Consider the following 13,705-nt stretch of genomic DNA (forward strand, 5'->3'; position numbering starts at 1 on the left):
CACAAACAGAGTCAAATGCCATTGCTTCTTTCTTTCCATGGACCAACCAACCAACTCCAATTTTACCTTTTTTTCACTTAATCTCATATTTTATTTTGTTTTTGTTCCAATAAATCAATTTTTTTTGGACTGGAATGTGTTATGTATAGTTAATAAATATTTATGAAATAACCAAAATTAAAATATATTTATTTTGAAATTAAAATTTAATTATATATTTCAGTTTTTCAAATGTTTGATGAAAACTTGTAATAAAAGTAAACTATATAAATTAATCTTAATATATAAATTCTATTCTTCTTTTTGATAAAAAAAATTAAAATATATTTTAAAAATATAGAAAAAAATAATTTATCTATTTAAAATGATTTTTGTTAGTACATAGTAAGTGTTATCTACATTGTTAAAAAAAGTTTTAAAAAAAGTATTGTACAGAAAGTAATACTTTTTATAATTATCACATGTCATATTTAAAAGTTTGACATTAGCGATATTTAGGGTATACGTGATAAAAATTATTTTAGAAATAAATTATTTTAATTTTTTTTACTCAAAAAGTCATTTTCTTCTTTTGATAAAATTATTTAAATTTTAAATTTGTATATATATATATATATATATATATATTTGTCATTTCTCTTATTTCTGTTAATTAGGCTGATAATTAAAAATGCCACCATTTACAATAAGGTTCCTAATAATTAATAACCCACACTAATTAAAAGTATTTGATATGTTTCGTTAAATATTTTTATGGTTTAAAATCTGTATGTTTTACATAATAAATGTTTTAACAAAAAAGAAAAGAAAGACGTGTAGTGCACCTCCAGCTGCACACAACAGATTCTTCACCGTGACTTGCGCAATTTAGTCAAATTAATCAACTCTCCTATATTAATTAAAGTAATAATTTTTTAATTTATTTTTTAAAAGATAAATGTATTTTACATTACATGACAATGGTAAAGTACTGACTGTAAGGAGAATATTTAAGCGTCACTGAGATGTACTTTTATTTAGAATGAATATATATAAAAAAAAAATGGGTATTTATTGCTTAAAGAATATTATTGATGATACATGTGTCAGTTGCTATTGCTAAAAGAAGTTTTTTAAAATTAAAATAACTTAAATCTTATTTTACATTAATAAAGTTACAGGATGGATTAAATACATTCGCTATACCATTTATTGAGAGTGAATTGTTAGGTTACTAGCTTTAATTTTTAAAAATTTGATTTAAATACATAAAATATGTTAAATAAATTGTTATATATTATAAAAGTAAAGTATAAAAAAGGTGATAAATTTAGTTGTTGAGATAAAAGTATAACCATTCATTATTTTGTTAGAAATATGAAACCTTTTTTAAGCTTTTCATTAAATTAAATGGTTGAAATTTACTAACATAATCCATCATGTTATATTAGAACATAGGAAGGTCTGTTCCTATATTTTTGCATGTTATAAATATATGCATTAAGAACCGATTATAAAATACATATCCTTATTAAATAATAAGATTTGTAAATTATATTTTGCATTACTAAAGTTTTAATAATAAAAGGTAATTATACAAAACTTATCTTGTAAAAAAGGGGTTGGAATTGAGCTGTTTAAATTCCCAATAACCATGACTTCCCTTTGGAATGATATCTTGATCTTACAACTAACAAAACTTCTAAATGAATATTTCTTTGGCGAAAGTAAACCTCAACAAATACAGCAGCTTATTTTCTTAGGCTACGAATTTCAACTCAAACTATTAAATAGTATACCCAAAAAACAACTTGCTGATCCAAATTACCCTACTAAATAATTGTTCGCCAAATTTCACATAGGTGGCTAAATGGGTAATGTCACACGTGTGGATAACGTTTACCTTTTCAACATTGTCTTGCAAAAATGTGCGAACTGTACTTACAAATAGTATTTTCTCTTAAAAGCATCATCATTTCTGAAACTTACACAGCTATTCTTATAGTTCGCTATTCCCATACTCTTTCCCAAAAGTTTAAAATTCTTAACTTAGGAATATAGGTACAGTTAATCTTATTTGTCGCATAAGATGCAAAGGACAACCTCACAGTCCCTTCGGGTCCTCTCTTCCCTCTCCAAAGGAAAAAGCAGAGGAACCAATTATGACTGATAATGTTTGTCTAACATGTTCAAACTCAAAGCTAGTAGACCTGGTCCTCCAACATTGAATCAAGATTATCCACCTAAGCAAAGCATGACTGCACCACAGGAAGTAACAAAATGTTCAGTATAAACAAGATAATTCATCTCAAATGCCCCACCCCAAAAACACCTGCAAGACTACAACATCAACAACACCAATCATGTCTTATCTCATTAGGTAAAGTCAGTTACATAGATCACGAGATTCATGACACCATTAGGTTTGGTAAAAAACACTCGCAAGACTAACATGCAGAATTGTGTTCTTATAGCTATATCATAGGCTTCTGCTATTTCTATACTTTTTTTTTTTTTGTCGTTCTCTTTTTTCTCACTTTCTTTTGCCTTTTCCTCTATATAATCTGAAATTGCAAATTGTCATTTTTTTAATCCAATTTTGGAACATAAAAAATATTTTCAAATAATGAATTACACCAAACCAAAATAATGTACATATGACCATAGTTCATCTATACAATACCAAAACGCACTTGCTAGTTGATAGAGGGTTTACATGATCCCTAATCAGGGAAGAGGAAGGCATTTGATATTTTACCTTTCAAATTCCCTTCGAGGCAGAGGATGTTAGGGTTTCATTGAATAGAAATTAAAAGAACTCTTTTGCAGGATATTTCTCAGCTTTGAGTCAGCACACTTCCAATTGTCTTTCTAGCTTCTTTGCATAACAGATCAGGATCCTTTCCAATAATAGGTTTATGTATAACAACTTTCACAGAACCTACGTTCACTATTCCCTCCCTTCCTGCAGGCATGATTTGGCCAGTTCCAATAAGGGTAATTGGTACCACTGGTGCATTTGTCTTTGTAGCAACACTAAAAGCACCCTTCTGCACATCCCCACAAGGAAAGTTATAAAAATTACAGTTAATTAGTTGACATGAAATCTTAGCCAGCATAAAGATATTAAAAGAAAAGACAGCAGCAGAAACAGAGTTAAAAATAATTTATCTTAATTTGAAAGTTGCCAACACATTGTTTTCATCATCAGACTCATTCGGCATTTCACTTTAATCATCACAAAGCAGGGAAGCAGACTCTATTTTTCAGACAACTTAGTTGAGCCAACCATGTTGGCCAAAAAATCCAGGGTCGTTGAAACACCCCAGCTCTTTCTTAATTATCTGTGTGCTGGGTGCCTGGGTCCAAGAGAGAGGAATAACAGGGATAGCTTCTATATAATCATTAAATCTCTCCACAACACTTCATCAAGTGACCTAATGCCAATGTGTCACCTTGTGATAAGCATCCCAGTCCAAAAGCAGGTCATTCCTACCTGAAAACAGGAAGGTGGGACTGGGGGTAGAGACCAGTTATAAAATCAGTTCATTTAGAATATTATTAATATTCTAACTGTTTTATGAGTCTTGTTAAGTTGCAATGTTATCAAAGACTCTTTGTTCTACATTTTCCAAGGTATTATCTTCATCTTTCACAAAAATAGGTATTACTTCCATTATAATATCCTCTCTTTTTTATTTATCATATTTTAATAAAATACTTTCTTTGCATTGGATGATGTGATAATAAATTTCACGCTGAACCAATTATAACAACATGCTAGAACTAGATAATTAGCATAAATAAATAGGTGTATTAAGTATCTTGGTTTAAGATATTGGTTAAAGAATTAAGGAAAAGATGAAAAAATGCCACAAAATCGGGGAAGTAACTTTCTTAGTGTGAACTCTATTCTCTGGGGAATGGCTTCCTAGAGAAGATAGGAACAAATGAAATGTTAAGATGTTCCAACTTTCAAGACTCTCTGCGCATTATAGTTACAACTTTACCCAAAAAAACTCCAATTCATTTCTATAATCTTTTAACTCCTCTCTTTCACATTCTCCTATGTGGTTTTATTAACAGAACTGGGCGCGGGCGCATCTGAGTTTGGCCTATTCTTCTCTCCTATTGTACATAAACTTAATTGGTGGTCTATCACTAGGGTAGTGATTATAGCACATCTTGCTATCAGTATTCACTCTTCTACCATTTTTCCATTCTTTGGCTCCAACTTTGGCACATTATTTATTTGTCAAGCAGTGGCCCCACATGTTTATGCACTCTTCCTTTGTTGCATAATAACATAAAGCTAATACGATATACAACTTTTTGATTCTTAGAACATGATTATTTATAAAGATGAAAATGATTACAAGAATTTTGAGACAAACTCACCTTGAAAGTCCCTAGTTTTCCGTCTTTACTGCGTGTTCCCTCTGGAAAGAAAAAAACAGAGGCCCCTTTCTTGATAAGGTCCATGCATCGTTTTAGACAGTCCTATATGTCAAGAAGCAAACAGACTAATGAATTGAGCGTTATTGGTATCGTTTAATCCAAAAGGAGGAAAATAATTTTACAGAAAATAATCGTGCAAGAATACCAGCTGGCTTCGGCTGTCTGTGCGTTTTAAAGGAATGGTGCCTAGAAGAAACATTGCCCACCCAATTATTGGAAAGAGGAATATCCCTGTCTTGCTTATGAACTTAAAGCTTCTTCCTAGAGTAAGAAGAGTATATATGTCTAGAAAACTCTGATGATTCGAAACATACACAGCAGGGGTATCCGGAGGTAGAAGATTCTCCAATCCCTCAAATTCAATTTTGAAAAACGGAGTCACAGTCAGCATAGCCCAGAATTTGGCAACAAAATGATGAAACTTTCTTCGGTAGCGATCAAATATGAGGACTGAAGGATGTCCAACCAGCATCATTACAAAAAGACATATGGCAGTGACGACAGTAACAGCATAAAAGCAAGCTCCCCTGATTTTAGACTCCATTTTCAGTTCTGTAATTAAGTGAAGATGAATTAAATGACCATTCCTGTTCAAAGGTAAATCGCAACATCTGACCAAACAGGACATTTTATACATACCAGGTAGTGAATAATGATCTCCAGCAGAGTTGGCTGCAGTAAGTTCAGATCTTACAACTACATCTCTGGGGAATTTATTTCGAACATGCAATTTAGGACTAACAGGTAGGCACAGCACATTTCTGTGCTCCTTGGAGATTCCTAGCAAGCTACATTGAGGAGCTATAAAGGAAAAGAAAGTAAAGAATAAAGATAACTGATCTATAAATAAATTATAATCAGACATGTATTAAAGATAAACATACGAATCTAAACCCTTAATCATGTATAAAAATAAGAAACCAATAAATTTAAAACCAGATTAACCAGGAATCTTTTGTACTGCAAGATATTATTGAGAGAGGAGCAGAGAGTTACAGTTTTGTGATGTCCTTAAAACTGGGTGTCTCCAAGTTGTTGTTCCTCTGTGAGTGCACAACTGCAATGCAAGTGCAGTTCAATCATACACAAATGGATACATAAAGACAAAAAAAATAAACAATAATAAAAAGCATTTATACATGTTGATACTTGTAGTCACTGTTAAAGTTTATGTTTAATGCAGTTGTATTAGTTGTAACTACTTTTGGTTAGTCATTGAACTAAATCATTCGTGAGATCAATAATACTATTCTTTTCAGTTTTCCCATCAAACTTGTTTCTCTCCCTCTCTTTCTTCTTGATACTATATTATGGTATTAAGTGCCTAAATTCTGCCATGTCAGCGTCTTTTGATCCCCTACTGAGCACTGCTACCAGTGCTCCAATCACCTTCATGCATCCAGTTTCTGTCCAAACCAATGACAAACTTTCTCGTATGGCGGCAACAAACAGAAGTTGTTACCAAAGGTCATCGCCTTCATGGCCATTGCTGGTTGTCTTGTTATAACAGAGACTATCAATTAAACAGAGAACACTTAAGAAATGAAGCAATTATTTTCGAGAAAATAAGAACCACCAAATCAGAAGTTGAATAAAATTATATTGGGCAAGGGCAGAACGCAAACAAATGAAAATTACATTGCCCTCTTTTTCTTTCCCACCTCAATCAAGGAGCTTCAAATAATAGTTTTCCCCTTGAATATACTAAATCACAATTCAGGCAAATTAAAAAAAAATGAAATAACAAGTTGGGGCTAATGAGGGGGCATTTGACATATACCTGGAAACTGAAAGAAGGGAGTGAACTAAGAGAATATAAATGGTTGGGCTTCAGCGAAAGAGATTCCTTTGGAGTTACACTAATTCTCTTGGAATTAGGGAGTGACATGGTCATGGTCATGGTCATGTTCATGTTCATGTTCATGTTCATAGTCATAATGGTTCCAGAAACCATTGAAAATATTCACTCTCAAAAAATAAACCTGGATTGCAAATTATCCACAACCGAAAGGGATTCGATTACATTGAAACATGAAGTGAATTTGGACTAGTGGCTGGTTTATGCAATACCTCGAAAAACGGGATCTTCAGGTGAGTGCACAGAATATGAGTGAGAGATAGTAATGGAATAAAGAGACACAAGGTCAACTACAATACAATGCTTCTTCCTTTTCTACCCGCCGATTTAATCGACGGTCAAGTTCTTTGTTTTGAATCGCTTCCACGAAACACAACCTTCAAGGATCAAATTTAAATGTACTTTAGAACGCAAAAAACACGCTTCTTTGCACTAATTTATTGATCAGATTTGGTTTCTCTGCAAAGGAAGGATCAACTTTGCTGTTGCTGATACGATTATATGAATTCTCCAATGTGGTTCAGAGGTTTTCTATGATGTATTTGGTGCATGATGCATCAAGATGTTTCAACCGTCGATTATAAATAAATAAATCAATGGCAGAGATTATTTAAGATGTTTCCAACTGCAATTTTACGTCTTATAATGATTTATATGTTGTAATTTTTTATTAAAAATCATATAATATTATAAAAAAAAATGCAGTCAGGATATTAAATATTATACTTTTTTTTAATAAAATATTATTTATCGTATAATGTTGGACGTACATTAAAAAATAACTTTATCTAAATAAATCGAAAATTATGTACAAGTACCACTCGTCACTCTATAGTGCCTTTAGTTTTCTTCTAAATGTTTTCTTTATTTAATCCATTTTTAATTTATTTTTTTCTCGTTTATTGATAAAAATGGTTTACGACTGTGACACCCAAAAGACAGAAGAGTGTGCATGTGTAGAACTGTTACAATATATGGTTCTTAATGAATATCCCAGATTTTTTCTTTTGCTACATTATATTATCAAAATACTTGTATATTCGCTGTTTATAGAGGTTATTCCTGGCATCAACAATTAATATCAGAAAACTTTTCCAACTAAGGGTCACCCAATCCATTTTCCCCCTCCAAGAGCTGAGACGGAAAAACATTGCACTAATAATTTTATATATTTTATGCGCGTATACAGATGATAGAAAATGACATAAAGTTTGTCTAACTGCCAAAAATAGCAATACCCCAGCCAGAATTATCATGGCATTCAGTATGACATCTTAAATACCATTCAATTTACACCGTAATCAAACTTGGGGTTTTTCCATGAGAGCATTTCATCTCAAACTACCATGTCAGCTTCACTTAAAGTTGATGGGATCCCCACATCCAGCCGCATGGTCGATTTATATTGTTCTGGTAATGCAGCACCAGCCTGAATGCACATTTCCACTACTGCAGGTGCCTGCCCATAAAAATTCCTAAGCTCTCGCTCCAGGGGTGGTCCATTTACATCAGGAACATGCCACACAAATCTTGGTGGGATCAAGTCATCCAGAACTGCAGACTGCCAACCATGCTGCCCATTGCGTTGTTGGTGTTTATGGGCGCCACAGTTTTGAGCTTTGTGCCCCTTGGGACCCACATGAATTTCAGGGCAATATCCACAGACCCTCACATTGTACATCCTCATTAGTCTCTTTGCACCTTTCCTCATTCGTTCCCATGCTTGGAGTGTTTCCTCAGCAAGGGGGACAACTTCATTGTCCAATGGAGCAACTATTTCTGAATCAGGTATTTCAACTAGTAATGGTTTTAAAGGGCCTGCTGGGATTTCATCTGGTAGTTCACTTTCATCGGCATCAATGAATTCCTTCCTCCCAATGCGAATAATAGGCTTTCTTCTCCTTTTCGTGCGAAACTCAGGAATTTCAACACCAGCTTGGATGCAGAGCTCGACCACTGCTGGAATCCGAGGGATAGAGAATCTCTCGTCGTGAGTAATCCGCTTTCCAAGACGATCAAAGAGGTGATAGGCTTCAATTGGTATTAATATATCTTCAACATGTGCATTTGTCCATTCATGGAGGCCCTTGCGGGTATTGGCCCTCGAACCTTTACATGATTTAAATGGATGTCCAACAGGTCCAACATGGATTTCACTGCACCACCTGCATTAGTATTTCAATATCAAGACGCTTCAGAATATTTGATCACTTCTTGTTTTTCCCCACTTGTAGACATTAAATTACAGTTATTTGTAAGGGAGTATCTATGTCACTCTTATTCAAGTATTTTTTATTTTATTTAGAGTAGCCTTATTTTTCTTCACTAATCAAATTAATAATTGACAGAAATTTTATAAACTTCAATTAAATAAGAGTCACAAATTGGAAGTAGAAGTAGACACATTGAAGTAGCAATAGACACTTCTTATTTGTAAAAGTAATGTACAAGGGTTAAATGAAATAATGAAATTATACATATGGATATAAATCTTTTGTCGAGACATTAAAATTGGAAAAAAAAAAAACTGGTCAAATTTGGTAATCAAATTCAGTAAGTTTAGCCTGGTAAGCACAAGAAATATATTGTAAAGGTAGCCAGATTTGATCCTAAATATTTTGTGTGTCTAGTTGAAAATGCACATTAATGGATACTGGGCTGAAAATATAACAGAAAACATTCAGGTTTCAATTTTTAAGAGCATAAGAACAGCTTTTCAAATGTCCTATACTGTCCCTATGACTCAGGTTCAATGAATCCCCTCAATCTTGAAGTTTTGGCAGCATGCTTACCATGTATGGGTCCAAGCAAGTGGCCAACACTGGTAAGGACTAAAGCGGCAGCAAGTGGAACTAGTAGTCTTCTTATGAAACATACCGTCCATTTCATAAGGGAATAATAGCTACAACATAATGTGAGGCTTTCAAGTCTAAGTATGCAAGCTTTGCTTTGTGCAAGATGCAAAATGAGATACTAATCAATTGCCCACCACAATGGCAAATTATAGGTGGCTTTGGCAATATCTGATATAGGTACTTTCTAGTTACACTAATGATGAGTCAATGACACAATTAAAAGCTAGACAGTGAAGTGGCATATTAGTTTTGTGATTATTAATGCATCATTTCAAACAAATTGTCAAAGCAAGAATATCTTACAAGGCCAGAAGCAAAAGTGATCTGTAGTGGCACAATTACTGGACCAAAAAAAAAACTTGTAATTTTACGTAGTTTTCCAATATTCCAAATAACCTCTTAGCCAAATGCCCAAAAGTATGCTAGAGAATAAGAAGACATATAATAATTACCCACAAGCATGCACAGGCACTACTTTGAGCAGCTTCTTCAGATTGTTAATCAAAGTTATCCTAGCATTATACACATTATATGCAGTCGGTATAAGGCACTTCACCAGCAACCCGTTCTTGGGTGCCGACATTGCTCTTCTTGGCTCATCTTTCATCTTCTTCATCCTCTCCCTCGCTGCTCGTCGCAGTTCTACAATGGGAACTGGAAAAGGCTTCTTCTCTTTTCTCGAATAATGCCGAGGAAAATCAGCATTTTGGGGCACTTCGTTCTTGATTGTGAAGCCATGCAGACAAAATTTCTCTGGTTGAATTCTAATCTTGACAGGAAGATTAATCTTACTGCTACAGCTCTGCTTAAAAACAAAAAGACAGAGAGAATCATAATAAATACACAGGAAATTTCAAGAATTATTTCACGAAATTCAGATACCTTACAACAGAATTTGACGCTCAAAATTAAAAATTTCTTAGTGGCCATTTGAGAAATACCTGGAAACTGAAGGAATGGAATGAACTAAGAGAAGATAAAGGGTTGGGCTTCAGCGAAAGAGAATCCTTTGGAGTTACAGTAATTCTCTTGGAATTAGGCAGTGACATGGTCATGGTCATGGTCATGTTCACGTTCATAGAGGTCCCAGAAACCATTGAAAATGTTGACTCTGAAAAATAAACCTAGATTGGAAATTTGGAATTGTTGAACAGTGAAACGAGAAGCTTGAGTTGGGCATCCACCACAATGGTAGTGGATTACTGTGAAGCAGCAAGAATCTCACGCCCCACTCAATCAATTCTTATCCTCACACCAGAGTGGAATAGAACCTAACCTTACACAAACACCCTCCCAGTTACTAAGCCCCATTTTTCTTGGTTATTACATATTTAACATTTTAGATTAGTTGGATCCAAAGGACCATAAATAAGTTATTTTATTATTTTGTAGATTACTTTTAATTAAAACTCATTTTTATATGATATATAAAATTTATATAAAAATATGTTATATATAAAAATAACTTTAAATTTATGTAAAACAACTTATTTTTTGGTAAAGATGTAAAACAACTTGTAAATACCTTAAAATGATAAAATATAATTTTAAAAGCAAAATCATGAAAAATAATTAAATATTGTAATTTTATAAATATAGAGTTGTATAGGTGACCAGTTAATTTCATGAATAAAATTACATATGTACATGTATGTTAGGTTTGAGTTGGATTTATTTTTAAAATTAGATTTAAAATTTCATTCAATCTAATTAAAAAAAGTTAATTTTTGCAATTTCAAGAATTATGATTTTTAGATAACTTGATTTTTAATTTTTTTTTATTCAATTTGATAGCTTTGTAATATTACAACTACATCTTCAAAACTTTGTTTGAAAATTTAAAAAAAATAGAATAAAAGAGTTTGAAAAATTGGAAAGAAAAGGAGAAAGGGAGAGAGGAAAAGATGGTTAATAAAAAATTAAATTTAAAAAACTTAAAAAGCATAAGATTTATTCTGATCACGGAATTTAAGATCAATAGACAAAATATACACATTTTCATACTTCTTTGAGATTCCTAATAAGCTACGTTGAAGAGCTACAGGAAAAACAATAAACAATGGCATATAAATAAATTACAAGAAGACATGTTAAAGCCAAAAATCTCTGGAATGTTCATCCGAATCATCCCTGATATTTTGATGACCAAAACACAAGCATTAAAAAAATAAAATGTCTTTGATTAACAAAACCATCGTATGTAAGCTTCAATGTATATAGATTTATGTAAAGGTCCATCTGAAAGAACCTTACAAAGAGTTGTTTGAAAGATTGAACGTAGAAACGATCAAGGCATATATCAAAAGACTTATTGTGAATAAATAAATTGATTGATTAATTAACATTGATGAACCATGCATTCATTTACGCTAGAAATAATGATGAAATTAAGTTATTACCAAATTTTTTTTTAATGTAAAGAACAGATTGAGCATAATAAATTAGATGTTGTTAAAATTACGTGACAGTTCGTGAAACCATTTTAATAACCACTTTAAATTTGATAATGGGACTCTTAGGATTCATGCTAAATAAGCATGTTTTGTGCTTATTCCTTGTTCCTTCCGAAACATAGCCATTGATGCTGCACTACATTGTATATATAGATATACAGGGTTGCAGGGAAACAAAAAGAAAAGAAAAGAAGAACACTTCAGTGAACGAGTGTTCTAATTACGGGGATGAGTGAAAGGAAACATTTATTTAAAATGAGACATTAAAATATATATGTTGGTGATGAATAGTGATCTAATTGCGAGGACGAGTGTTCTCTGGATGGGACATCCCAGTGGTAACCTTTGCAACATCCAATGCTGAAGCTTCAGGTTTCTTATGAGCGTACAACACAAAGTAACCTATCACAAGAGATGCTGCAAAGCCACCAATGGCCATTTTCATGGGACAAAATGGTAGTTTCTTACGTTGGTGAAGTACCTCTGTGGAATGTTGCCTTTTCACTGCCTCAGCTTGTGCCATCATCACTCTTCCTGGTCCCACCATTGATTTTTTCTTCAAAAGTTATGTCTTTTTTCTCTTAATCTACAACCTTGGATGTGTATTCACTCGAATATGTTTTTGCAAAACCTTTTTATGAATGTGAGATTTGCTTGGTGTTATGGAAACCTTATAGGGAGAGAGAAAGAACATGGGAATGGTAAGAAGGAATACAAGGCGCAAAACAATGTTTTAAGTACAAGTGGATCTTGTAGGATTGTGGTATTTGACCTTTGAAAAGAGTTTCAATGTGCTTAGGTCTAAGGAGATAATGACACCTACTAATACTAATGAATGGTTATTTGACCTTAATTTTTGTGTGGTTGTAGAAGTGTTTCATATGACTGTTTAATATAAAAGATTTAGCCACCCAATTTCTTTGTTAATCATCATACATAGAGCAGATGGGATCCAAACATTAAGCGTAGGACTAGTGCGAATTATAAGATTGTTTAATGTAATAATTAATATATGAAGTTTATCTTCCTACTCTTTGAAAAGTGAAAAAGCAATTTCATAACAAGTTAAAGGTTATATTTTTGTAAATATTAATCTGTGTAAGATTCACTTGTGCAAATATTTTTATATTGATAATGTATCAAAATTAAACTTAATGTATTATATATTAACATAAAATAATGTGAGGTAATATATATTACTTTTATTTTTCTATAAATTTTATAAATTTAAATTATTTAATAAAATGTTTTACAAATTAATTTTTTATTTTATTAAAAAATTTAAAATGCTATAAATATTTAAATTTGATAAATGATATCGATAGATTTTTATTGATATATATATGTATAAAAATAAATTATTAAATTTAAATTAAATAAAATAATAGTGTAAAAATATTATTTTTATTATTATCTAATTATAAATTGTCATTAAAAATATTAATTTATGTAGTCCATCTCCTAATACCAAAATTAAATAGAATATAGCTTGGTTGAAGAGGCAAAACCCTTGGAGTTGGCGTTGCTGCATTGAGCTAGAACCCTAGGTCTGTAGTGCGGCAGCAACCTCGCCAACGCCGGTGACCCACACAGGTTTGCATCTAAACTCGACTTCTTTTCTATTATTGGGTGTCATTGTGGTTTGTCTCTAGAACAGAGGTTGGGGTTGTTTCATTCAAGATCTCTGTTCGAGCTTTAAGTTATAGTGTTTAGTTTTGCGTCCACGATTGAGCTCTTTGTGTTTCGTTCTGTATTCTGTTCTTCGTCCAGGTTTGAGATTTCATGCATTTTGCTTTGCTTCAATGTGTTTGTGCTGTGTGTTTGCTCATGCTTTTGAGTTGGTGCGTTTTGCTGTTCTCCATCGTGTTTGTTCTCTTTGTGTATGTATGCTCGTACATAGTCCTATATGCATTGCCTGTGTTTGTTCTGCCATTTTGAGTTGTTTGTTCTCTTTGTGTTTGTTCTGCCATCTTGGCACTCTCGTGGAGATACTAATGGGGCAATTTTAGTGTTATTACCGTAAACTAGAGAAACAAAACACCACATTTGTCTGCATCAGAATATGATGTTCGTTGCATTGTTGTTTTTATATTTTCCCCTCT

At 32.6% G+C, this 13,705-nt stretch overlaps 2 protein-coding genes across 9 annotated transcripts; both read right to left on the reverse strand.

The window, feature by feature from the left end:
• Nucleotides 1-1,742: 1,742 nt before the first annotated feature.
• On the reverse strand, nucleotides 1,743-10,283 carry LOC113868128 (1-acyl-sn-glycerol-3-phosphate acyltransferase 1, chloroplastic-like). Of its 7 annotated transcripts, none has more exons than XM_027503709.1 (8): nucleotides 10,230-10,283; nucleotides 6,218-6,355; nucleotides 5,434-5,494; nucleotides 5,077-5,238; nucleotides 4,583-4,989; nucleotides 4,378-4,479; nucleotides 2,738-3,029; nucleotides 1,885-2,237 (listed from the first exon to the last, which is right to left on the reverse strand). In XM_027503709.1, exons 1-7 carry the CDS (start codon nucleotides 10,245-10,247, stop codon nucleotides 2,817-2,819), a joined length of 1,101 nt encoding a protein of 366 aa, XP_027359510.1. In that variant the 5' UTR covers nucleotides 10,248-10,283; the 3' UTR covers nucleotides 1,885-2,237; nucleotides 2,738-2,816. The 7 variants fall into 7 exon arrangements, with proteins under 7 accessions (XP_027359504.1, XP_027359533.1, XP_027359510.1 ...); XM_027503696.1 differs by lacking the exon at nucleotides 10,230-10,283 and adding an exon at nucleotides 6,508-6,780 and having other exon boundaries at nucleotides 6,218-6,419; XM_027503718.1 differs by lacking the exon at nucleotides 10,230-10,283 and adding an exon at nucleotides 5,827-5,950 and having other exon boundaries at nucleotides 6,218-6,347.
• On the reverse strand, nucleotides 7,292-10,452 carry LOC113868113 (APO protein 2, chloroplastic). Of its 2 annotated transcripts, none has more exons than XM_027503688.1 (3): nucleotides 10,092-10,452; nucleotides 9,603-9,952; nucleotides 7,292-8,460 (listed from the first exon to the last, which is right to left on the reverse strand). In XM_027503688.1, the coding sequence occupies exons 1-3, from the start codon at nucleotides 10,245-10,247 to the stop codon at nucleotides 7,632-7,634; spliced, it is 1,335 nt and encodes a 444-aa protein (XP_027359489.1). In that variant the 5' UTR covers nucleotides 10,248-10,452; the 3' UTR covers nucleotides 7,292-7,631. The 2 variants fall into 2 exon arrangements, with proteins under 2 accessions (XP_027359489.1, XP_027359483.1); XM_027503682.1 differs by having other exon boundaries at nucleotides 9,603-9,955; nucleotides 10,092-10,283.
• Between the last annotated feature and the right edge of the window lie 3,253 nt (nucleotides 10,453-13,705).

This window comes from Abrus precatorius, unplaced genomic scaffold (assembly GCF_003935025.1).
Source record: "Abrus precatorius isolate BTA unplaced genomic scaffold, Abrus_2018 Scaffold10, whole genome shotgun sequence".
Classification (NCBI taxonomy): domain Eukaryota; kingdom Viridiplantae; phylum Streptophyta; class Magnoliopsida; order Fabales; family Fabaceae; genus Abrus; species Abrus precatorius.